This window comes from Pristiophorus japonicus, chromosome 31, assembly GCF_044704955.1.
Source record: "Pristiophorus japonicus isolate sPriJap1 chromosome 31, sPriJap1.hap1, whole genome shotgun sequence".
Lineage (NCBI taxonomy): Eukaryota > Metazoa > Chordata > Chondrichthyes > Pristiophoridae > Pristiophorus > Pristiophorus japonicus.
In genome coordinates this window covers 10,879,502-10,904,621 of record NC_092007.1, presented here as the reverse complement: position 1 = coordinate 10,904,621, position 25,120 = coordinate 10,879,502, and the positions used below count along the sequence as shown (strand labels likewise).

At 51.5% G+C, this 25,120-nt stretch overlaps 2 protein-coding genes across 2 annotated transcripts in view; both read right to left on the bottom strand.

Annotated features, from left to right (window-relative positions):
- Positions 1–25,120, bottom strand: part of LOC139240408 (chemerin-like receptor 1) — a 311,315-nt gene that overhangs the window by 154,791 nt on the left and 131,404 nt on the right. The window lies entirely within an intron of this gene.
- The window catches only part of LOC139240339 (serine/threonine-protein phosphatase 2A 65 kDa regulatory subunit A alpha isoform-like), a 38,198-nt gene that overhangs the window by 2,709 nt on the left and 10,369 nt on the right, over positions 1–25,120 (bottom strand). Inside the window, exons 4-8 of the mRNA XM_070868809.1 lie at positions 24,668–24,841; positions 20,886–20,946; positions 8,026–8,180; positions 3,012–3,154; positions 1,645–1,736 (exon numbers count right to left, since the gene is read on the bottom strand). Of these exons, the coding sequence (XP_070724910.1) occupies positions 1,645–1,736; positions 3,012–3,154; positions 8,026–8,180; positions 20,886–20,946; positions 24,668–24,841 (625 nt within the window). The remainder of the gene's footprint in view (positions 1–1,644; positions 1,737–3,011; positions 3,155–8,025; positions 8,181–20,885; positions 20,947–24,667; positions 24,842–25,120) is intronic.

The window sequence follows — 25,120 nt, the reverse complement described above, 5'->3', positions numbered from 1 at the left end:
AGTTTTCACACCACCTCGCCTCCTCTGAAGGTGATGGGTGCTGGTTTGGGGATGTGGTCCTATGGGAGCTAGTCACCCTCCCTGACCCCACCCAAAAGGCCCAACATTACATCGTGGGTCCACACAGTCCGGGCGTTGTCCTCACAGACGGACCATCATTGCAAGCCAGAATTGATCCTGGTGCTCTTCAATACGCACAGACACTTTATAACTGGGTTATACATTTAAAGAAAATTCCTGAGATGTGGGTGTCGCTGGCAAGGCCAGCATTTATTGCCCATCCCTAATCGCCACTTGAGAAGGTGGTGGTGAGCCACCTTCTTGAGCCGCTGCAGTCCGTGTGGTGAAGGTGCTCCCACAGTGCTGTTAGGGAAGGAGTTCCAGGATTTTGACCCGGCGACGATGAAGGAACGGCCGATATATTTCCAAGTCGGGATGGTGTGTGTGACTCGGAGGAGAATGTGAAGGTGGTGGCGTTCCCAGGCGCCTGCTGCCCTTCTCCTTCGAGGCGGGTATAGGTTGTGGGTTTGGGAGGTGCTGCCGAAGAAGCGTTGCCAAGTTGCTGCAGTGCATCTTGTAAATGGTGCACACTGCAGCCTCGGTCATCATCATCATAGGCAGTCCCTCGGAATCGAGGGAGACTTGCTTCCACTCTAAAAATGAGTTCTTACGTGGCTGAACAGTCCAATACGAGAACCACAGTCCCTGTCACAGGTGGGACAGACAGTGGTTGAGGGAAGGGGAGGGTGGGACTGGTTTGCCGCACGCTCCTTCCGCTGCCTGCGCTTGGTTTCTGCACGCTCTTGGCGATGAGACTGGAGATGCTCAGTGCCCTCCCGGATGCACTTGCTCCACTTAGGGCGGTCTTTGGCCAGGGACTCCCAGGTGTCAGTGGGAATGTTGCACTTTATCAGGGAGGTTTTGAGGGTGTCCCTTGTAACGTTTCCCCTGCCCACCTTTGGCTCGCTTGCCGTGAAGGAGTTCAGAGTAGAGCGCTTGCTTTGTGAGTCCAGTGTCTGGGGCATGCGGACAATGTGGCCTGCCCAGCGGAGCTGGTCGAGTGTGGTCAGTGCTTCGATGCTGATCGAGGACGCTAACGTTGGTGCGTCTGTCCTCCCAGGGGATTTTAGAATCTTTCTGAGACATCGTTGGTGGTATTTCTCCAGTGACTTGAGGTGTTTACTGTACATGGTCCATGTCTCTGAGCCATACAGGAGGGCGGGTATCACTACAGCCCTGTAGATCATGAGCTTGATAGTGGATTTGAGGGCCTGGTCTTCGAACACTCTTTTCCTCAGGCAGCCGAAGGCTGCGCTGGCGCACTGGAGGCGGTGTTGAATCTCGTCGTCAATGTCTATTCTTATGAATAAGAGGCTACCGAGGTACGGGAAATGGTCCATGTTGTCTCGGGCCGTGCCGTGGATCTTGCGTCGGTGGTGGTGGGAGTGAATGTTTAAGGTGGTGGATGGGGTGCCAATCAAAGCAGGATGGGGAGAGGATTATCAGACAGTGATGAGGAGCAAGAAACCAGGGCTCATCTCTACCCTCCCCCAGCTCTCCCCCTGGGACCACAGCTGATCTTGCCCAGCCCTTGCCCGATCGCCGGGGGGGGGAAGTGGGGGAATGAATTCTTTCGGGACTCACCAATTAAGGCCTCCTGAGCGAAATACTTCACATCCACATCTTGGTCATGGCTTAGTTTATCGAGCACCGGCTTAACTTCGTTGTGTAACGGGCTGACGGAGCAGGAGGAAGATAAAATAAATCAACCAGGTGCGTAAAACTGTCAACAGAGCTCATCGACTTTTACAATGCACCGTAAAAGATCCCAGGGCTACTATTTGGAAGAAGCGCAGGAGAGGAGGGGTGGGGGGTGGGGTGGGGGAGTTCTCCCCGGTATCTTGGGGTCAATATTTTCCCCTCAATCAACATCGCTGAAAAGCAGAAGATCTGGGTCAATATCACATCGCTGTTTGTGGGAGCTTACTGTGCGCAAATTGGTGTTTCCTACATTACAACAGTGACCACACTTCAAATAAAAAACGCACTTCATTGGCTGTGAAGCACTTTGGCCAGTGGTCATAAAAGGCCCTATTTATAAATGCAACTCTGTCCGTTCTTTCATGTTCTCAAACGGATTCCTTCTTTATATGTAGAGATTCCGTGCAGGGCTCCCGTCAAAAGCACTGAGAGAAAGAAAGAGTTGCATTTCTATAGCGGCTTCCACGACCTCAGAGCCAACGAAATACTTTTTCGCATGTGGTTGCTGGTGTAATGCAGGAAACCAGGCAGATAATTTTCACACAACAAGCTCCCACAGACAGCGATGTGATAATGACCCAGATCATCTCTTTTAGTGATGTCGGTTGAGGGATAAATTCAGGCCCCAGTCCCCCTCTCCTCTTCTTCCAAATAGTGGCATTGGGATCTTTTACATCCACCCAAGAGGGCAGACAGTGCGCGCTCCCTCAGTACTGCCCCTCCGACAGTGCGGCGCTCCCTCAGTACTGCCCCTCCAGACAGTGCGGCGCTCCCTCAGTACTGCCCCTCCGACAGTGCGGCGCTCCCTCAGTACTGCCCCTCCGACAGTGCGGCACTCCCTCAGTACTGCCCCTGCGACAGTTCGATGCTCCCTCAGTACTGCCCCTCCGACAGTGTGGCACTCCCTCAGTACCACCCCTCAAACAGTGCGGCGCTCCCGCAGTACTGCCCCTCTGACAGCGCAGTGCGGCACTCCCTCAGTACTGCCCCTGCGACAGTTCGATGCTCCCTCAGTACTGCCTCTCCCACAGTGCGGCACTCCCTCAGTACTGCCCCTCCCACAGTGTGGCACTCCCTCAGTACTGCCCCTCCGACAGTGTGGCACTCCCTCAGTACCACCCCTCAAACAGTGCGGCACTCCCTCAGTACTGCCCCTCCGACAGTTCGATGCTCCCGCAGTACTGCCCCTCTGACAGCGCAGTACGGCGCTCCCTCAGTACTGCCCCTCCGACTAGGACGATATGACTTGCTTGTGGTCGAGGGTGGGACCGATCTTCTGCAACGTCTTGGCCACGTTGAAACGCACGTTGGCCACGGGATCGGCTGCCATGTGCAGGACTGTCGGCAGCATGGACTTTGTGGTGATATCCTTCCCGCACACTTCATACAGAGCCTGGAGACGGGGGCAAGGCATTAGCATCAGGATTCACACAGGAAAGAGATCTCGCACAGTTCATACAGTGCCTCTCAGGTCTGTCTACACAGCCCTTCACAGCCAATGAAGTACTTCCTGAAGAGGACTCACTTCCGTAATAAATCAAGCGGGGGGGGGGGGGGGGGGGCGGTGGGGAAACTGACTAGATTATATATCAGTTAAAAAATATGATAATGGAGAAAATAATGGGACTTAAGAAGAGAGGCTTGGATTTATATTGCGCCTTTCATGATCACTGGACATCTCAAAGCCCTTTGGAGCCAATGAAGTAAATTTTGGAGTGTGGTCACTGTTGTAATAAGAACAGGAGACCTGTGAGTCATGGTATATTAGTCACTGAAAGTTGGCATGCAGGTACAGCAGGCAGTTAAGAAAGCAAATAGCATGTTGGCCTTCATAGCGAGAGGATTTGCGTATAGGAGCAGGGAGGTCTTACTGCAGTTGTACAGGGCCTTGGTGAGGCCTCACCTGGAATATTGTGTACAGTTTTGGTCTCCTAATCTGAGGAAGGACATTCTTGCTATTGAGGGAGTGCAGCGAAGGTTCACCAGACTGATTCCCGGGATGGCAGGACTGACATATGAAGAAAGATTGGATCGACTAGGCTTATATTCACTGGAATTTAGAAGAATGAGAGGGGATCTCATAGAAACATATAAAATTCTGACGGGATTGGACAGGTTAGATGCACGAAGGTTGTTCCCGATGTTGGGGGAAGTCCAGAACAAGGGGTCACAGCCTAAGGATAAGGGGTAAGCCATTTAAGACTGAGATGAGGAGAAACTTTTTTACCCACAGAATTGTGAAACTGTGGAATTCTCTACCACAGAAAGTTGTTGAGGCCAGTTCATTGGATATATTCAAAAGGGAGTTAGATGTGGTCCTTACAGTTAAAGGGATCAGGGGGTATGGAGAGAAGGCAGGAATGGGGTACTGAAGTTGCATGATCAGCCATGATCATATTGAATGGTGGTGCAGGCTCGAAGGGCCGAATGGCCTGCTCCTGCACCTATTTTCTATGTTTCTTTACAAAATAGGAGCAGGAGTCGGCCATTCAGCCCCTCGAGCCTGCTCCGCCATTTAATACGATCATGGTTGATCCAATCATGGACTCAGGTCCACTTTCCTGCTCGCTCCCCATAACTCCTTAATCCCTTATCGGTTAAGAAGCGTCTATTTCTGTCTTAAATTTATTCAATGTCTCAGCTCCCACAGCTCTCTGAGGCAGCAAATTCCACAGATCCGCAACCGAGAGAAGCAATTCCTCCTCATCCCAGTTTTAAATGGGCGGCCCCTTATTCTAAGATTATGCTCCCTAGTTCTAGTCTCCCCCCACTAGTGGAAACATCCTCTCTACATCCACCTTGTCAAGCCCCCTCATAATCTTATACGTAATGTGGGAAATGCGGCAGCCAATTTGGGCACAGCAAGCTCCCACACACAGCGATGTGATAATGACCCAGATCATCTGTTTTTTTGTTATGTTGATTGAGGGATAAATATTGGCCCCAGGACACCGGGGAGAACTCCCCCTGCTCTTCTTCCAAATAGTGGCTGTGGGATCTTTTACGTCCACTTGAGAGGGCAGATGGGACCTCAGGGATGACATCTCATCCAGAAGTCGGCACCTCCGACAATAGGAACGGTCGCGAGAAAGGCAAGAATGAACTCGCATTGCTGCAGCACTTTTCTCGTCCTCAGAACATCCCACCTCTCAGGTGGATGTCAAAGATTCCACGGCCACTATTTCGAAGAGGAGCTGGGGAGTTGTACCCACTGTCCTGGGGGTGGGGGCTCCGGCTGGGGGCTGGTGTGCAGTCATCAGACAGCGAACAGGACCAGGAAACACCGCCGATTCTCCCCTCCTCTCTTGGGCTCAGGGACGCCACAAATGCTGCAGAGCCCTGATCAATGCTCCTCGACTCCAATCGGTGAACTGGACACGGACCAGGAGAATACAAGAAATAGGAGCAGGAGTCGACCATTCGGCCCCTCGAGCCTGCTCCGCCATTCACCGAGATCACGGCTGATCTTCGACCTCAACTCCACTTTCCCGCCCGATCCTTCGATTCCCCTCGAGACCAAAATCTATCGATCTCAGCCTTGAATATACTCAATGACTGAGCCTCCACAGCCCTCTTGGGCAGAGTATTCCAAAGATTCACCATCCTCTGAGTGAAGAAATTCCTCATCTCAGTCTTCAATGGCCGACCCCTTATCCTGAGACTGTGACCCTTGGTTCTAGACTCCCCAGCCCGGGGGAAACATCCTCCCTGCATCTACCCTGTCAAGCTCCCTCAGAATCTTGCATGTTTGAATAAGATCACCTCTCATTCTTCTAAACTCCAAACTCCTCAATCTCTCCTCATGGGACAGCCCTCTCATCCCAGAAATCAGTCTAGGGAACCTTTGTTGCAACACCTCCAAGGCAAGTATATCCTTCCTTAGATAAGGAGACCAAAATTGTGCACAGTTCTCCAGGTGTGGGCTCACCAAGGCCCTGTACAATTCTAGCAAGACTTCCTTACTCTTGTACTCCAACCCCCCTGCAATAAAGGCAAACATGCCATTTGCCTTCCTTATTGCTTGCTGTACCTGCATGCTAACTTTAATTCATGTACAAGGACCCCACAAATCCCTCTGAATATCAACATTTACTAATCTTACACCTTTTAAAAGAAATTCTGCTTGTCCATTCTTCCAATAACTTCACATTTCCCCACTTATATTCCATTTGCCATGTTCTTGCCCACTCACTTAACCTGCTTATATCCCTTTGCATCCTCCTCACAACTTTCCTCTAACGTTACTCAGTCCCCTCATCTAAGTCATTAATACAGATTGTAAATAGCTGAGGCCCAAGCACTGATACTTGCAGTACCCCATTAGATACAGCCTGCCAACCCGAAAATGACCCGTTTCTCTCTACTTTCTGTTTTCTGCCCATTAACCAATCCTCAATCCATGCTAATATATTATCCCAAAGCCATGAACCCTAATCTTGTGTAACTATCTCTTGTATGACAACCTATCAAATGATTTCTGAAAATCCAAACATATTACATCCACTGGTTCTCCCCTTATCTACCCTGCTCATTACTTACAAAAAACTCTCGAGATTTGTCAAAACTATTTCCCTTTCACAAAACTAGGTTGATTCTGCCTAATCATATTGTGATTTTCTAAGTGCCCTGCTACCACGTCCTTAACAATAGATTCCAGCATTTTCCTGATGACCGTTATCAGGCTAACTGGCCTGTAGTTCCTCGTTTTCTCTTGCCCTCCTTGCTTGAACAGCGGGATTGCATTTGCTATCTTCCAATCCATGGGGACTAGGGAATTCTGGGCACGGAGCAGGAGGATTGGAACCGAAGTTAGGGATAGAGGATTCCAAAGATTCACCATCCTCTGAGTGAAGAAATTCCTCCTCATCAGTCCTAAATGTCCAACCCCTTATTCTGAGACGGTGACCCCTGGTTCGAGACTCCCCAGCCAGAGGGAAACATCCTCCCTGCACCTATCCTGTCAAGCCCTGTAAGAATGTTGCATGTTTCAATTTGATCACCTCTCATTCTTCTAAACGCTAGAGAATATCGGCCTAATCTGCTCAATCTCTCCTCATAGGACAATCCCCCCATCCCAGGAATCAGTCTGGTGAACCTTTGTTGCGCTCCCTCTTAGGAGACTGTACACAATACTCCAAGTGCAGTCTCACCAGGGCCCTATATAATTGCAATAAGATGTTTTTACTCTTGTACTCAAATCGTCTTGTAATGAAGGCCAACATACCATTTGCTTTCTTATTTGATAGCTGTACCTGCATGGTTAACTTTCAGTGATTTGTGTACAAGGGCACCCAGGTCCCTCTGAACACCAATATTTCACAATCTCTCACCAGTTAAAAAATACTCTGCTTTTCTATTTTCCTATGTGGATAACTTCACATTTCTCCCTATTATAAGAACATAAGAAATAGGAGCAGGAGTCGGCCATTTGGCCCCTCGAGCCTGCTCCGCCATTCAATAAGATCACGGCTGATCTGATCTTGGCCTCAACTCCACTTCCCTGACCGCTCCCCATAACCTTGATTCCATTATCGTTCAAAAATCTATCACCACCTTAAATATATTTAATGACCCAGTCTCCACAGCTCTCTGGGGTGAAGAACTCGAGATTCATGACCCTCAGAGAAGAAATTCCTCCTCATCTCCATTTTAAATGGGCGACCCCTTATTCTGAAACAATGAATTCTAGATTCCCCCAAGAGGGGAACCATCCTCTCTGCATCTACCCTGTCGAGCCCCTCAGAATCTTATACATTTCGATAAGATCACCTCTCATTCTTCTAATCTCCAATGAGTATCAGGCCCAACCTTTCCTCATAAGACAACCCCTTCATCTCAGGAATCAACCGAGTGAAACTTCTCTGAACTGCCTCCAATGCAAATATATCCTTCTTTAAATAAGGAGACCCAAACTGTACGCAGTACTCCAGGTATGGTCTGGTACAGTTGTAGCAAGACTTCCCCGCTTTTATACTCCACCCACTTTGCAATAAAGGCCAACATTCCATTTGCCTTCCTGATTACTTGCTGTACCTGCGTACTAAGTTTTTGTGTTTCATGTACAGGGACCCCCAGATCTCTCTGTACCGCAGCATTTTGTAATCTCTCCCCATTTAAATAATAATTTATTACATTATATTCCATTTACATTGCTCTTGCCAACTCACTTAGCCTGTCTATAACTCCTTGAAGCTTCTTTGCAACCTTCTCTTAGGCTGAATATAGACCTGTACTACTCAATATTACCACACAGCAGAGACTTACATTGACGCAGAAGAGAGTGGTCATCCTGTGTAGGTAGTTAGGGTTGTTGGACATGGCCAGTACTTTGGGAATTATGTTGTTCTGGGCCCAGGCCTTGCCGAACTTCTGTGAGAGCTTCTTCAGGTTGTTGGTGCCTGCCTCGCGGATAGCGTAAACTGAGGTTGGGGTGGGGTGGGGGGGTGGAGAGAGAAGGAAAGCATTACACCCTAGGCCCTAGGCTGGAGAGATCGCAGCGGGGAATGCGCACCTGCCCCTGCCCCTGCCCCCCCCCCCCCGCAGTCATTGGAGTTTCAAAGATCTCCGCCCATTACGTCAAGTGCACAGCACAGAAACAGCTCATTGGGCCCCACCGCTCCGTGCCGGTGTTCATGCTCCACACCAGCATTCTCCCGCCCCTGTTCATCTCACCCCAACATTGTATCCTTCTATCCTTAAGAATTAGGAGCAGGAGTCGACCATACGGCCCCTCGAGCCTGCTCCGCCATTCAGTAAGATCGTGGCTGATCTGATCTTGGCCTCGACTCCACTTCCCCGCCCGGTCCCCATAACCCTTTACTCCCTTATCATTCAAAAATCTGTCTATCACCACCTTAAATATATTCAATGACCCAGCCTCCACAGCTCTCTGGGGCAGAGAATTCCACAGATCCACCACCCTCTGAGAGAAGAAATTCCTCCTCATCCAATATGGGCGACCCCTTATTCTGAGACTGTGTGACCCCTGGTTCTCGACTCCCCAGCCCGGGAAAACATCCTCCCTGCATCGATCCGGTCAAGGAATTTCTCCCTTTCTTTATTCATTTCTTCCTCGTGTTTATTCAGCATCACCTTAAAATGTATCTCTGCTATTCGCCTCGACCCCTCCCTGTGGGAGCGAGTTCCACATTCTCACCACTCTCTGGGTAAAGAAGTTTCTCCTGAATTCCCCATTGGCTTTTTAGTGACTGTCTTATATTGATGGCCCCTAGTTCTGGTCTCCCCACAAGTGGAAACATCTTCTCTACGTCTACCCTATCGAACCCTTTCATAATTTTGATCGAGAGTCTTACAATTGCAATATATCTGCCAAGGTCTATTCTCTGCGACCGTTGATGTTGTGTATCTGTACAGCATGCACTCCCATGTTCCGCCACCAGGGAGCGCATGCCCGGAAGTCCCAAGTGATCCCAGCAGCCCTTGGGAGCACCGTACATAAGTCAGCCCCTAAGGCCTGTTACTCACTCTGGAGTGTCTTAATAAAGACTGAGGTCACTGTTACTTTAACCTCCCTGTGTGCAGTCTCATCTGTGTTTTGAACACAATAACTGGCGACGAGTATACAAATCCAACGCAAAGATGCAGCAAACTGTGGCCATCCTGGAGAAGTTCTCGGAAGGTGAGGTCTGGGAAGCCTATGTCGATCGGCTAGACCTGTACTTTGTAGCCAATGAGCTGGACGGAGAAGGAAGGGCTGCAAAAAGGAGGGCGGTCCTCCTCACAGTCTGCGGGACACCGACCTACAGCCTCATGAAGAATCTTCTGGCTCCGGTGAAACCCTCAGATTAAGTCATATGAGGAGATGTGTACACTGGTTCGGAAGCATCTTAATCGGATGGAGAGCTTGCTGATGGCGAGGTATTGGTTCTACACGTGCCAGTGATCTGAAGATCAGGAAGTGGCGAGCTACGTCGCCGAGCTAAGGCGACTTGCAGGACAATGTGAGTTTGATGTCTACCTGCAGCAAATGCTCAGAGACTTTTTTGTACTAGGCAATGGCCACGAGACCATTCTACGAAAACTTTTAACTGTAGAGCCATCGACCCTCAGCAAGGCCATTGCGATAGCACACCCGTTTAGGTCCACTAATGATAACACCAAATAAATCTCTCAGCATACAAGTTCTAGCAATGTTCATAAATTAACTGGAACTGTGTTTGCGAGCAGAAATGTACAGGGCAGAAACCACGAGTATCCAACTGCTAGCAGGCCTCAGCTGACCCAGATGACTCAGAGTCCACAACAAGGGATAAATGCAAGGCAATTCACACCTTGTTGGCATTGTGGAGGCTTCCATTCAGCCTATTCATGCCGCTTCAAAGGGTATGTTTGCAGAGTTGTGGAACAATGGGGCACCTCCAACGAGCTTGCAGACGAGCTGCAGGTTCTGCAAAACCTGCTAACCACCACGTGGCAGAGGAAGATTGGTCCATAGTGGATCAAAGCAATTTCGAGCCTCAGAGAGAGGAGGCAGATGCTGAAGTACACGGGGTACACACATTTTCGACGAAATCTCCACCTATCATGCTAAATGTAAAATTGAATGGCTTACCCATAGCCATGGAACTGGACACTGGCACTAGCCAATCCATCATAAGTAAAAAGATGTTTGAGAGACTGTGGTGCAACAAGGCACTCAGACCAGCCCTGAGCCCCATCCACATGAAACTGAGAACGTACACCAAAGAGCTTATCACTGTCCTAGGCAGCGCCATGGTCAAGGTCACCTTTGAGGGCACGGTGCATGAACTGCCACTCTGGATTGTCCCAGGTGATGGCCCCACAATGTTTGGAAGGAGCTGGCTGGGCAAAATCCACTGGAACTGGGATGACATCCGAGCGCTATCACATGAGATGAGGCCTCATGTACCCAGGTTCTTAACAAATTTCCTTCCCTTTTTGAGCCAGGCATTGGAAATTTTTCCGGGGCGAAGGTGCGGATCCACTTGGTCTCAGAAGCACGACCCATTCACCACAAGGCGCGAGCGGTACCTCACATTATGGAGAGAGTGGAAATCGAGCTGGACAGGCTGCAACGTGAGGGCCTCATTTCCCCAGTGGAATTCAGCGAGTGGGCCAGCCCGATTGTTCCAGTACTCAGAAGTGATGGCACGGTCAGGATTTGTGGCGATTATAAAGTAACCATTAATCGTTTCTCACTACAGGACCAATACCCACTACCTAAGGCAGACAACCTATTTGCGACGCTGGCAGGAGGCAAGACATTCACCAAGTGCGACCTGACTTCGGCCGACATGACACAGGAGCTGGAGGAGTCTTCGAAGGGCCTCACCTGCATCAACACGCACAAGGGACTGTTCATTTAAAACACATGCCCGTTTGGAATTCGGTCGGCAGCGAACTTCCAGAGAAACATGGAGAACCTACTTATGTCGGTACCACGCACGGTGGTTTTTCAGGACGACATATTGGTCACGGGTTGGGACACCGTCGAGCACCTACAAGACCTGGCGGTCCTCCAGTTACTGGATCGTGTAGGACTGCGGCTGAAGAGGTCGAATTGCGTCTTCATGGCAACAGAAGTAGAGTTTTTGGGGAGAAAGATCGCGGCGGACGTCATTCGGCCCACAGACGCCAAGACAGATGCTATCTGGAAAGTGCCCAAGCCACAGAATTTCACAGACCTGCATTCTTTCCTGGGACTCAACTATTTTGGTAACTTCCTACTGGGGTTAAGCACCCTCTTTGAGCCCCTACATGTGTTATTGCGTAAAGGTGATAACTGGGAATAGCGAAAAAACAAGCAATTGCTTTTGAGAAAGCCAGAAACATTTTATGCTCCAACAAGCTGCTTGAATTGTATAAACCGTGTAAAAGCTTGTGCTAGCATGTGATGCGCCGTCGTATGGCGTTGGATGTGTATTACAAGCCAACGTTGTGGGGAAGTTGCAACCTGTCGCCTATGGTTCCAGGAGCTTGCCTAAGGCCGAGGGGGCCTACGGCATGATTGAGAAAGAGGCATTAGCATGTGTGTTCAGGGTAAAGAAAATGCATCAGTACCTGTTTGGCCTCAAATTTGAGCTGGACACCGATGACAAGTCCCTCAGATCCCTGTTCGCTGAAAACAAGGGGATAAATACTAATGCCTCAGCCTGCATACAAAGGTGGGCACTCACGCTATCAGCGTATAACTATACCATCCGCCACAGGCCAGGCACCGAGAACTGTGCGGATGCTCTCAGTTGGCTACCATTGCCCACTACGGGGGTGGAAATGGCGCAGCCTGCAAACTTGTTGATGGTGGCACAGCCCGCAGACTTGTCGATGGTCATGGAAGCATTTGAAAATGATAAATCACCCGCCACATTAAGACTTGGACCAGCCAAGATCCTCTGCTGTCCCTAGTAAAAAACTGTGTACTGCATGGGAGCTGGGCCAGCATCCCCATTGAAATGCAAGAGCTAATCAAGCCGTTCCAGAGGCGAAACAACAAGCTATCCATTCAGGCAGACTGCCTGTTGTGGGGTAACCGCGTAGTGTTACCCAAAAAGGGCAGGGAGATGTTCATCTCGGATCTCCACAGCACACACCCAGGTATAGTAATGATGAAAGCGATAGCCAGATCCCACGTGTGGTGGCCTGGTATCGACTCTTGACTTAAGAGAGTCCTGTGTACGGCAATGCAGCGTGTGTGCTCAGTTGAGCAACGCGTCCAGAGAGGCACCACTAAGTTTGTGGTCCTGGCCCTCCAGACCATGGTCGAGGATCCATGCCGACTATGTGGGCCTGTTTCTCGGTAAAATGTTCCTGGTGATTGTCGATGCTTTTTCAAAATGGATTGAACGTGAAATGATGTCGGGAAGCACCGCCACCATTGAAAGCCTGAGGGCCATGTTTGCCGCCCACAGCCTGCCTGACATACTGGTCAGTGACAACGGACGATGTTTCACCAGTGCCGAATTTAAAGAATTCATAATCCGCAATGGGAGCAAATATGTCACCTCGGCCCCGTTTAAACCAGCCACCAATGGGCAGACAGAGAGGGCAGTACAAACCATCAAACAGAGCCTTAAACGAGTCACAGAAGGCTCACTCCAAACCTGCCTGTCTCGAGTACTGCTCAGCAACTGCATGAGACCCCACTCGCTCACAGGGGTGCCCCCGGCTGAGCTACTCATGAAAAGGACACTTAAAACCAGACTCTCGATGGTTCATCCCAACCTGCATGATCAGGTAGAGAGCAGGCGGCAGCAACAAAATGTAAACGATGGTCGCGCCACTGTGTCACGGGAAATTGATCTGAATGACCCTGTGTATGTGCTAAACTATGGACATGGTCCCAAGTGGATCGCGGGCATGGTGATAGCTAAAGAAGGGAGTAGGTTGTTTGTAGTCAAACTAGGCAATGGACAAATTTGCAAAAAGCACCTGGACCAAACGAGGCTGCGGTTCACAGACTGCCCTGAACAACCCACAGCAGACACCACCTTTTTCGATCCCACAATGCACAGCCAAAGGATCAATGACACCACGCCGGACCAGGAAATCAAATCCATCACGCCCAACAAGGCCAGACTCACCCAGTAGCCCTGCAGGGCCAACACACAGAACAGACATTTGTACCGAGGCGGTCCACCAGGGAAAGAAAGGCTCCGATCGCCTCACCTTGTAAATAGTTTTCACTTTGACTTTGGGGTGGGGGGGGGAGTGATGTTGTGTATCTGTAAAGCATGCACTCCCATGTTCCGCCACCAGCGAGCGCATCCCCTGAAGTCCCAAGGGATCCCAGCATCCCTTGGGAACACTGTATATAAGCCAGCCCCTAAGGCCTGTTACTCACTCTGGAGTGTCTTAATAAAGACCGAGGTCACTGTTACTTTAACCTCCCTGTGTGCAGTGTGTTAGGAACACAATAGTTGCCAATGGTATGACAGTGACCGTGCCGACCAGGACATCACATATCACAGTGTGATGTACTGATCCAGCACATGCCCAGTATCGGTGTCTCACACGATCTCCCGACGATGGGGCGGCGACGAGAGCAGGTAAGGGTGGGAGCAGGTGGAATCAGTGCACTGTCCTCCAGAATACCTGGGACAGCCATTACTGCTCGAAACTACACTTGTCCCAACATCGCTGGGACACTCGAGCCGACCCAGACACTCTGGCTGACCCACCGCGCTCCCCTGTCTATTTGCCACGACCCCATGAACCCCCCCCGGGAAGCCCAGCCAATCCTGCTGAACCAACACCTCGATACCCATCAGCATCATGGGCAGTCCCTCGAATCGAGGATGACTTGCTTCCATCTCAAAAAGTTCACAGGTGTTTCAATGAAGGACCCGATATTCCAGATTCCGAACTACATCCTGAAGGGTGGAAGATGCCTGTGCGTGGATTTTTTTAACGTGTGGTGGCCGTTGCACACCAGCCACCACACGGGTTTGACAGAGCGAGGTCTTGGTCCAGTGGCAAGGATTAACCAGGATGACTGGAGACCACACATATTGCAGTGTGGGCTGGCCCGTGCTGCCCCTGGGCCCTTGCCTCTTCGGGCCCCGAACTCGCACCTCTCACAGGCCCCAATCAATACCCTCTACAATCTTTCGACGCTCCTTCCCACCCGATGTCGCTGCTCCTGCTGCATATGCCCACGCTCCAATCACCGACATGGACCTTGATGATGTCCCACTTCACTCACGTTGCTCTCTTGCTTCAGCACGTGCTGCTCCCTGGCCTGCTCCGATGGTACTCGCAGGCCAGGGACCGCTCAGCATCTCCCCATCCATCAGGACCTCAGCCACACAGCCGTCACCACCATCCTTTCGGAGCCCAGCGCCCAAACTGCCAGCAACACCGACTTCGATCCCTGACCACGCTTGGAAAGCCCAACGGGGAGGTCACAATAATTCACAAACCTTGCCATCATCATAGGCAGTCCCTCGGAATCAAGGAAGACTTGCTTCCACTCTTAGAATGAGTCCTTAGGTGGCTGAACAGTCCAATACGAGAACCACAGTCTGTCACAAGTGGGACATATAGTCATTGAGGGAAAGGGTAGGTGCGACTGGTTTGCCGCACGGTCTTTCTGCTGCCTGCGCTTGATTTCTGCACGCTCTCGGCAATGAGACTCGAGGTGCTCAGTGCCGTCACGGATGCACTTCCTCCACTTAGGGCGGTCTTTGGCTAGGGACTCCCAGGTGTCAGTGGGGATGTTGCATTTTATCAGGGAGGCTTTGAGGGTGTCATGTATGTATGCTTGGGGCTACTAGCCACCAGGTGGTGCCACTGTCGGAGGTCATTGGGCTGTACGCACGTGTGTGCAGCCCAGGTATAAAAGGCAAGCCATCATGTAATGTTTTAGGCCCGAATAAAACAGAGCCAGGTTCGTACCTGTGTTAGGTTACAGTATTCAGTCTATCGAGGTATTACATACATACTATTTGGTGACGAGGTAATTTAAGAACCTTCACATGCAAAAATGAGCACAACTGGAATTCTGGAGAGAGTCGTGGAGGGAGAGGACGGGGCAGATTTTGTAGCTCGCCTGGACCAGTACTTCGTGGCCAACAAAATGGAGGAACCCACTGATGCAGTTAGGTGCAGGGCGGTCTTCCTAACGGTTTGCGGTCCGAAAATCTATGGACTCAAAGAATCTTCTCTCACCTGCAAGTCCAACGGGCAAGGACTATGAGAAATTGTGTGCTCTGGTACGTGACCATCTCAAACCAGAAGGCGGCATCATCATCTCACGATATAGATTCTGCAAGCACGTTCGTTCTGAGGGCCAGGATGTGGCAGAATTCATTGCCGACCTAAGATGTCTAGCTGGACTTTGTCAGTTTGAAAACGCATTGGGAGACATGCTGCGGGACTTCTTGGTAATCGGCATCAACCACGAGGTGATCCTGCGTAAGCTACTGGCGGCGGAGACGCTGGATTTGAGCAAGGCCAGGCATGCATGACGACGGACAAAAACTTAAAGCAGGTATCACTGAAAAATCGGAACGCGGCAAGTACTGTAAACAAGATTGTATCGTCGTTTGGCAGAGCTGCATATGGCAGGACCTACTCAACTGCATATGTGAAACCTATGGCTGCCCAAAGTCCGCCAACGGGAATTAATCCGATTTCATTCTGTTGGCGTTGTGGGGGCAATCATCGGCCTCATCAATGTCGATTTAAACAGTACATTTGTAAAGGCTATTCGAGACTGGGGCATCTCCAGCGCATGTGTCCGTAACTGAGCAAGCGTGCTGCGACACACCACGCGGAGGATGATGACCAGTATAGCGCAGATCCGGATATGCAATCCAAGATAACAGAGGAGGAAGTGTATGGACTGTATTCATTCCTAACAAAGAGCCTACCGATAATGATTAATATGTGAAACTTAACGGTGTGCTAGTACCGATGGAATTGGACACGGGTGCGAGACAAGCAATAATGAGCCAGAGGACATTCGACAAGCTGTGGGACACGAAGGCTATGAGGCCTAAGCTGAGTTCAGTCAATGCCATGTTGCATACATACACTAAAGAACTCATAACGGTGATTGGCAGTGCCGTAGTCAAGGTGTGGTATGATGGTGCGGTTCATGATTTACCATTATGGATTGTTCCAGGCAATGGTCCAACGCTGTTCGGCAGGAATTGACTAGGATTTGGGACGATATCAAAGCGTTGTCATCGGAGGTTGATACTCCATGTGCTCAAGTGCTGAGCAAGTTCCCCTCGCTGTTTGAACCAGGCATCGGCAATTTCACAGGAGCCAAGGTGCAGATCCATGTGGACTCAGATGCAAGACTCATCCATCAAAAAGCTCGGGCGATTCCATACATGATGAGGGAGAACATCGAAATCAAACTGGACAGACTCCAGCTTAAAGGGGTCATATCACCGGTCAAATTTAACGAATGGGCCAGCACAATTGTTCCTATGATGAAGGTTACGATCAACTGAGTTTTGAAACAGGATCAATACCCGTTACCAAAGGCTGATGACCTGTTTGCAACGATAGCCGGGGGAAGTCGTTCACTAAACTGGATCTGACATCGGCCTACATGACACAGGAGCTGGTCGAGACGTCGAAGAAACTTACGTGCATCAACACTCGTAAAGGACTATTTCTCTACAACAAGTGTCCTTTCGGAATTCGCTCGGCTGCAGCCATATTTCAGAGGAACATGGAGAGTCTACTGAAGTCTGTCCCTAGAACCGTCGTGTTCCAAGATGACATCCTGATCACAGGTCGTGACACCGCCAAACATCTGAACAACCTGGAAGAGGTTCTACATCGTCTGGACAAAGTGGGACTCAGACTGAAACGTCCGAAGTGCGTCTTCTTGACACCGGAAGTCGAATTCCTGGGGAGGAAAATTGTTGTTGACGACATCAGGCCTACGGACTCGAAAACCAAGGCCATCAAAAATGCACACAAGTCTCAGAATGTCCGTTCCTTGGTCTACTCAACTACTTCGGTGTATTCCTACCTAAATTGAGCACTTTATTAGAGACACTGCACATGCTGCTAAGGCGACAACTGGGTTTGGAGTGCGTCTCAAGATAGAACTTTTGAGAAAGCTACTAATCTGCTTGCTCTAACAAGCTGCTGGTACATTATGATCCAAGTAAGCATCTAGTATTGGCCTGTGATGCTCCGTCATATGGAGTTGGTTGCGGGCTCCAACAAGCTAATGAGTCGGGTAAACTACAACCTATTGCGTATGCTTCTAAGTTTGTCAAAGGCGGAAAGAGCCGACAGCATGGTAGAAAAAGCATTAGCCAGTGTGTATGGGGTTAAAAAGATGCATCAGTACCTGTTTTGTCTTTGGTTTAAAGTGGAAACAGATCACAAGCCACTCATTTCATTGTTTACAGAAAACAAAGGTATCAATACCAATGCATCGTCCCACATCCAGAGGTGGCGTTGACATTATCTGCCTACAATTATGTCATTCGCCATAGACCTGGCACCGAGAATTGTGCCGATGCACTGAGTCATCTGCCGTTGCCACACCGGAGGTGGAGACACCACAACCTGCAGACCTACTGTTAGTTATGGATGCTTTTGAAAGTGAAGGAACCCCTGTCACGGCTCAACAAGACCTGGACCAGCCAGGACCCGATATTATTGTTGTGACCTTAGTCTGCCAAGCAAATGGGTGAGGAGACCAAACCTTACAACCGTTGCAAAGACGAACTATCCATTCAGTCAGATTGTTTACTGTGGGGTAATCGTGTTATGCCTAAGAAAGGCAGAGAAAAATTTGTACATGATCTACATAGCACTCATCCTGGTATTATTCATGATGAAAGCCATTGACAGGTCTCATGTATGGTGGCCTGGAATTAACTCTGAACTGGAATCATGTGTGCATCAGTGCAACACTTGCATTCAGCTAAGTAAAGCACCAGCGGAATCACCGCTGAGTCTGTAGTCGTGGCCATCTATATCATGGGCCAGGACTTTGCAGGTCCCTTCCTGGGAAAGATGTTTTTAAATTGTGGTGGATGCATATTCCAAGTGGATAGTGTATAATCATGTCATCCAGTACATCCACAGCTACCAATAAGAGCCTTCGTGTCATGGTCTGCCCGCCATTGTTGTGACAACGGACCTTGCTTCACTAGTCTGGAGTTTCAAGAGTTCATGAAACTCAATAGTATCAAACATGTGAGGTCAGCACCATTCAAACCCACATCTAATAGTCAAACAGAGCGCGCTGTCCAAACCATCAAGGAGTATGAAACGTGTAACTCAGGGTTCACTGCAGACTCACTTGTCACACATATTGCTTCGTTTCAGGACAAGACCCCAATCGCTTACCGGGGTCCCCCCTGCTGAACTATTAATGAAGAGAGGTCTCATGTCCAGGCTCTCTCTTGTCCACCCTCACTTGAACGATCATGTTGAATACACGTCAAAGTCAGCAGTGGTATCATGATCGCGCTGCTGTGTCACGCGTTATTTCTATTAACGATCCTGTGTATGTACTAATTATGGTCAAGGTCCCAAGTGGATCGCTGGTACTGTTACGACCAAGGAGGGTAACAGAATGTTTATCGTCAAGCTCAAGAATGGGCAAACATGCAGGAAACATGTTGATCAGATAAAGCTGCGGCACATGGATGAACCGGACCAGTCTGAGGAAGACACAATCAGTGACCAACCAACCTCCCCTCAGTCATCAGAGGACTCCGCTGTCATCAGTGAATCTGGACTTTCAATCCCTGACGTGGTCATTGCCACTCCCATCAGATCGGCTACCCAGCCCCCAGTCATAACAGACTCAGAACACTCGCCCAAGGCTGGAGTTGAACTGAGACAATCAACTCGGGGGCGGAAAGCCCCGGAGCGTCTCAATTTGTAAAAAGACTGTTACCAATATCTTAAAGGGGGATATTGTCATGTATGTATGCCTGGGGTTACTAGCCAGCAGGTGGTGCCACTGTTGGAGGTCATTGGGCTGTGCGCACGTGTGTGCGGCCCAGGTATAAAAGGCAAGCAAGCCATCACGTAATGTAATCACTTTGGGCCCGAACAAAGTAGTCAGGTTCGTACCTGTTTTAGTTTACAGTATTCAGTCTATCGAGTTATTACATACATAATAGAGGGAGTCCTTGTAACGTTTCCTCTGCCCACCTTTGGCTCGTTTGCCAAACCCCTCGGGAAAGCCCCCGGCACGGATCATCCTTGGCTTCTATCTTGCGTGCAGCTTACGGCAACGTTAAACCACTTGCGCACAAACCGTGGCGGACGCGGATTTTCGGCTCCTCTTCGCTCCGGTTTTCGCCCCAGAGTGGCGGCAATGGCAGCGGTGAGGGGTTCTGGGCAGGCGGTCAGCCTCCAGCACCCAGCGACGATCCTTGGGTCCGGTTTTGCGAAGCAGCACCGCCCGGAACAGCTGCGCCGGTGTGTAACATAATATCGTAAGAAATAGGAGCAGGAGCCGGCCATTCGGCCCCTCGAGCCTGCTCCACCATTTAATACAATCATGGCTGATCTGATCATGGACTCAGCTCCACTTCCCCGCCCGCTCCCCATAACACATTCTCAGTTAAGTAACTGAATAAATTTAAGACTAAAATAGACAATGTCCTAGTTCCACAGCTCTCTGAGGCTGCGAATTCCACAGATCGACAACCCTGAGAAGAAATTTCTCATCTCAGTTTTAAATGAGTAGCCCTTTATTCTAAGACCATGCCCCCTAGTTCTAGTCTCCCCCCATCAGTGGAAACATCCTCTCTGCATCCACCTTGTCGAGCCCCCTCGTAATCTGATACGTTTCGATAAGATCACCTCTCATTCTTCTGAACTCCAATGAGTAGAGGCCCAACCTCCTCAACCTTTCCTCATAAGTCAACCCCCTCAACGCCCCTGGTTTGAGGCGGAGCAGGCTCGAGGGGCTAGATGGCCTACTCCTGCTTCTAATTCTTATGTTCTTATGTTTTTGACTCCCCTGTGCCCCGAAGCGCGCCCCGCAGTGAACGCCTGGGAAATCAGGGCGGTCCAACGATACCGATAGCAGAGAGGGAAGCAATGGACTCCTAAATGTGAGTCTTTTAATTCTTTGGGGATTTGTGTTGTGGTGTCGTGGGCAATGTTTTGGGAATGTTTTTGTGGGTTTTTTTTTTAGGTTCCCCCCCCACCGCGTCTCTCAAAGCACTACCGGCCCAACTCTTCAGCTCGGTACTATCGCATCCTAACACCCCAAGAGGGGTGTACAATGCCTCCTTTAGCACTGCGCCCCCTGACTCAGGGCCCAGCGTTACTTATCGAGGCTCAAACTGTTCCCGGACACAAACTTTACCGCCTCAAAAACATCAAAGCCAAAAATCTGGCCCTTGATGCACAGATGGAGAATGAAAAGCTCTCCGGTGTGGGACTGTGATCTCCCGCAACAGTCAAAAACGGACCTCTTTTATTGAGATGGGATATGAGCATCGCCAGCATTTATTGCCTACCCCTCATTGCCCTCGAGAAGGTGGCAGTGAGCCGGAGGTCCCTCCTCCCCGGGACCATTCTGCTCAATCTTTTCTACACCCTCTCTAAGGCCCGTCACATCCCGCCTGAAGTGTGTGGGAGACTGCCCAGTTATGGGTACAGGCGGTGGATGAAGGGAGCCCGCGTCCAGTCCTCACCGTGGTCCACCAGCCAGGCCATGCAGAGCGAGTTCAGCTTCTCGTTGAAGAACTCCATGCCCTGGGGAAGAGAAGGGGACGGCTTGTTCAACGGGGACCTTCGGCACCACGCAACCCGCATTTAAAGGTCTGTTAATTACCGCGCTGCGCAATGTGCAGGGGGTCACTGCCCTCCCCCTCCCCCCAATTCCCCCCTCTCCACAAATCCCGATCAGGTCCCCCCCCCATACCCAACCCCCACCCCCTCCTCCCCAGTCACCCCTCCTCAATCCCTCCCCCAATCCCCCCACCCAATCCCCTCTCCCCCCCAATACCCCCCCCACCCAATTTCCCCCCGTTCCCCCCCTCAATCCATTCCCACACCGCCTCCCCCCACAATTCCCCCCGCACCCAATCCCCCCCCCAAACCAAGTCCTTCCCCCTCCCAATCCCCCACTGTGCTCGCTGACCTACATTGGCCCCCAGTTAAGCAACGCCTCGATTTCAAAATTCCCATCCATGTTTACAAATCCCTCCATGGCTCTCGCCCTTCTCTATCTCTGTAATCTCCTCCAGACCCATAACCCCCCCCCCCACCCAAAGATATCTGTGTTCCTCTAATTTTACCCTCTTGAGCATCCCTGATTAGAATCGCTCCACCATTGGTGGCCGTGCCTGGGCCCCAAGCTCTGGAACTCTCTCCCTAAACCTCTCCGCCTTGCTACCTCTCTCTCCTCCTTCAAGACGCTCCTTAAATCATACCTCTTTGACCAAGCTTTTGGTCACCTGTCCTAATTTCTCCTTATGCGGTTCGTTGGTAAATTTAATTGATTTATTTTCTCTTTTCACACTCCGTTAAGCGCCTTGGGACATTTCACTACGTTAAAGGCGCTGTATAAATACAAGTTGTTGTGTTGTTGCTATCCCAGTACAGGGAGCTGCCCCTGGGTGATGGCAGTGTACGGGTCAGTGCTCTGGGTGATGCCAGGGATAGGGAGCTGCCCCTGGGTGATGGCAGTGTACGGGTCAGTGCCCTGGGTGATGCCAGGGACAGGGAGCTGCCCCTGGGTGATGGCAGTGTACGGGTCAGTGCCCTGGGTGATGCCAGGGACAGGGAGCTGCCCCTGGGTGATGGCAGTGTACGGGTCAGTGCCCTGGGTGATGCCAGGGATAGGGAGCTGCCCCTGGGTGATGGCAGTGTACGGGTCAGTGCCCTGGGTGATGCCAGGGACAGGGAGCTGCCCCTGGGTGATGGCAGTGTACGGGTCAGTGCCCTGCGTGATGCCAGGGACAGGGAGCTGCCCCTGGGTGATGGCAGTGTACGGGTCAGTGCCCTGGGTGATGCCAGGGACAGGGAGCTGCCCCTGGGTGATGGCAGTGTACAGGTCAGTGCCCTGGGTGATGCCAGGGACAGGGAGCTGCCCCTGGGTGATGGCAGTGTACGGGTCAGTGCCCTGCGTGATGCCAGGGACAGGGAGCTGCCTCTGGGTGATGGCAGTGTACGGGTCAGTGCCCTGGGTGATGCCAGGGACAGGGAGCTGCCCCTGGGTGATGGCAGTGTACGGGTCAGTGCCCTGGGTGATGCCAGGGACAGGGAGCTGCCCCTAGGTGATGGCAGTGAACGGGTCAGTGCCCTGGGTGATGCCAGGGATAGGGAGCTGCCCCTGGGTGATGGCAGTGTACGGGTCCGTGCCCTGGGTGATGCCAGGCAACAGGGAGCTGCCCCTGGGTGATGCCCGGGTACGGGGCAATGCCCCTGGGTGATGCCAGGGTACAGAGATGTCCCTGGGTGATGCCAGGGTACAGAGATGTCCCTGGGTGATGCCAGGGTACATGGAGATGCCCCTGGGTGATGCCAGGGTACAGAGATGCCCCTGGGTGATGCCAGGGTACAGAGATATGCTCCTGGGTGATGCCAGATTACAGGGCAATGCCCCTGGGTGATGCCGGGGTACAGAGATGCCCCTGGGTGATGCCAAGGTACAGAGAGATGCCCCTGGGTGATGCCAGGGTACAGAGAGATGCCCCTGGGTGATGCCAGGATACAGAGAGATGCCCCTGGGTGATGCCAGGGTACAGAGAGATGCCCCTGGGTGATGCCAGGGTACAGAGATGCCCCTGGGTGATGCCAGGGTACAGAGAGATGCCCCTCGGTGATGCCAGGGTACAGAGAGATGCCCCTGGGTGATGCCAGGGTACAGAGAGATGCCCCTGGGTGATGCCAGGGTACAGAGAGATGCCCCTGGGTGATGCCAGGGTACAGAGAGATGCCCCTGGGTGATGCCAGGGTACAGAGATGCCCCTGGGTGATGCCAGGGTACAGATATGCCCCTGGGTGATGCCAGGGTACAGAAAGATGTCCCTGGGTGATGCCAGGGTACATAGAGATGCCCCTGGGTGATGCCAGGGTACAGAGAGATGCCCCTCGGTGATGCCAGGGTACAGAGAGATGCCCCTCGGTGATGCCAGGGTACAGAGAGATGCCCCTCGGTGATGCCAGGGTACAGAGAGATGCCCCTGGGTGATGCCAGGGTACAGAGAGATGCCCCTGGGTGATGCCAGGGTACAGAGAGATGCCCCTGGGTGATGCCAGGGTACAGAGAGATGCCCCTGTGTGATGCCAGGGTACAGAGAGATGTCCCTGTGTGATGCCAGGGTACAGAGAGATGTCCCTGGGTGATGCCAGGGACAGGGAGCTGCCCCTGGGTGATGCCAGGTTAGAGAGATGCCCCTGGTTGATGCCAGGGGACAGGGCAATGCCCCCGGGTAATCCAGATGACAGAGATGCCCCTGGGTGATGCCAGGTTGCAGAGATATGCCCCTGGGTGATCCAGATGACAGAGATGACCCTGGGTGATGCCAGGTTGCAGAGATATGCCCCTGGGTAATCCAGATGACAGAGATGCCCCTGGGTGATGCCAGGTTGCAGAGATATGCCCCTGGGTAATCCAGATGACAGAGATGCCCCTGGGTAATCCAGATGACAGAGATGCCCCTGGGTGATGCCAGGTTGCAGAGATATGCCCCTGGGTAATCCAGATGACAGAGATGTCCCTGGGTGATGCCAGGGACAGGGAGCTGCCCCTGGGTGATGCCAGGTTGCAGAGATATGCCCCTGGGTGATCCAGATGACAGAGATGCCCCTGGGTAATCCCGATGACAGAGATGCCCCTGGGTGATGCCAGGTTACAGGGCAATGCCCTGGGTGATGCCAGATGAGATGCCCCTGGATGATGCCAGGGGACAGAGGCACCTCTTACGCTGCTTCAGCAAGCGGTTCAACACAGACATCAGAAAGGTTTACCAATAGAAGACAGATCTGCATTACTATAGCACCATTTACCACCTCAGTCCCAAAGCGCCTCACAGCCAACAAAGTCGCTGTTGAAGTGCAGTCACTGCTGTAATGTGGGAAACGCGGCAGCCAAATAACAAAGGACCGGTGACAAAACAGCTAGCTCTGTTCATTCCTCTCAGTTAAACCGAGGCCCCGTCTGCCCTCTCAGCTGGACGTGAAAGATCCAACGGCCAGTATTGGGAAGAAGAGCAGGGGGAGTTCTCCCCGGTGTCCTGGGACAAATATTTATCCATCAACCAACATCACTAAAAACAGATGATCTGGGTCATTATCACATTGCTGTTTGTGGGAGCTTGCGGTGCGCAAATTTTCTGCCGCGTTTCCCACAATACAACCGTGACCACACTCAAAAAGTACTTCATTGTCTGTGAGGCACATTGAGACATCCTGAGGTGGTGAATGGCGCTGTAAAAATTCGAATCACGGAATCGGGTCATGATCCTACCAGCTGCCCTGCCAACAGGGGCATGTACTCGATGATGGCCAAACGCACGCGCCACTTGGCGTCCTCGGCCAGCTCCACAATGGCGGGCAACAGGGACTGCGAAAGCTGCCGGATCCCGATCACCTCGTTCACACAGTCCAGGTTAGAGATGATGTTCAGTCGCACGTCAGGGCACTGCAGAGAGGGGAGTGGGGGGAAAGAGAGAAGGGGGTGTAGGGGAAAGGGCAGACCGGCCAGGGGGAGAGCGGGCGAGGGGGGAGAGAGAGAGAGAGAGAGCGGGCGAGGGGGAGAGAGAGAGAGAGAGAGGGCGAGGGGGAGAGAGAGAGAGAGAGAGAGGCGGGCGAGGGGGAGAGAGAGGGAGAGAGAGAGCGGGCGAGGGGAGAGAGAGAGAGAGGAGAGAGGGGGCGAGGGGGAGAGAGAGAGAGAGGGGAGGAAGGGAGAGAGGGGGTGGGG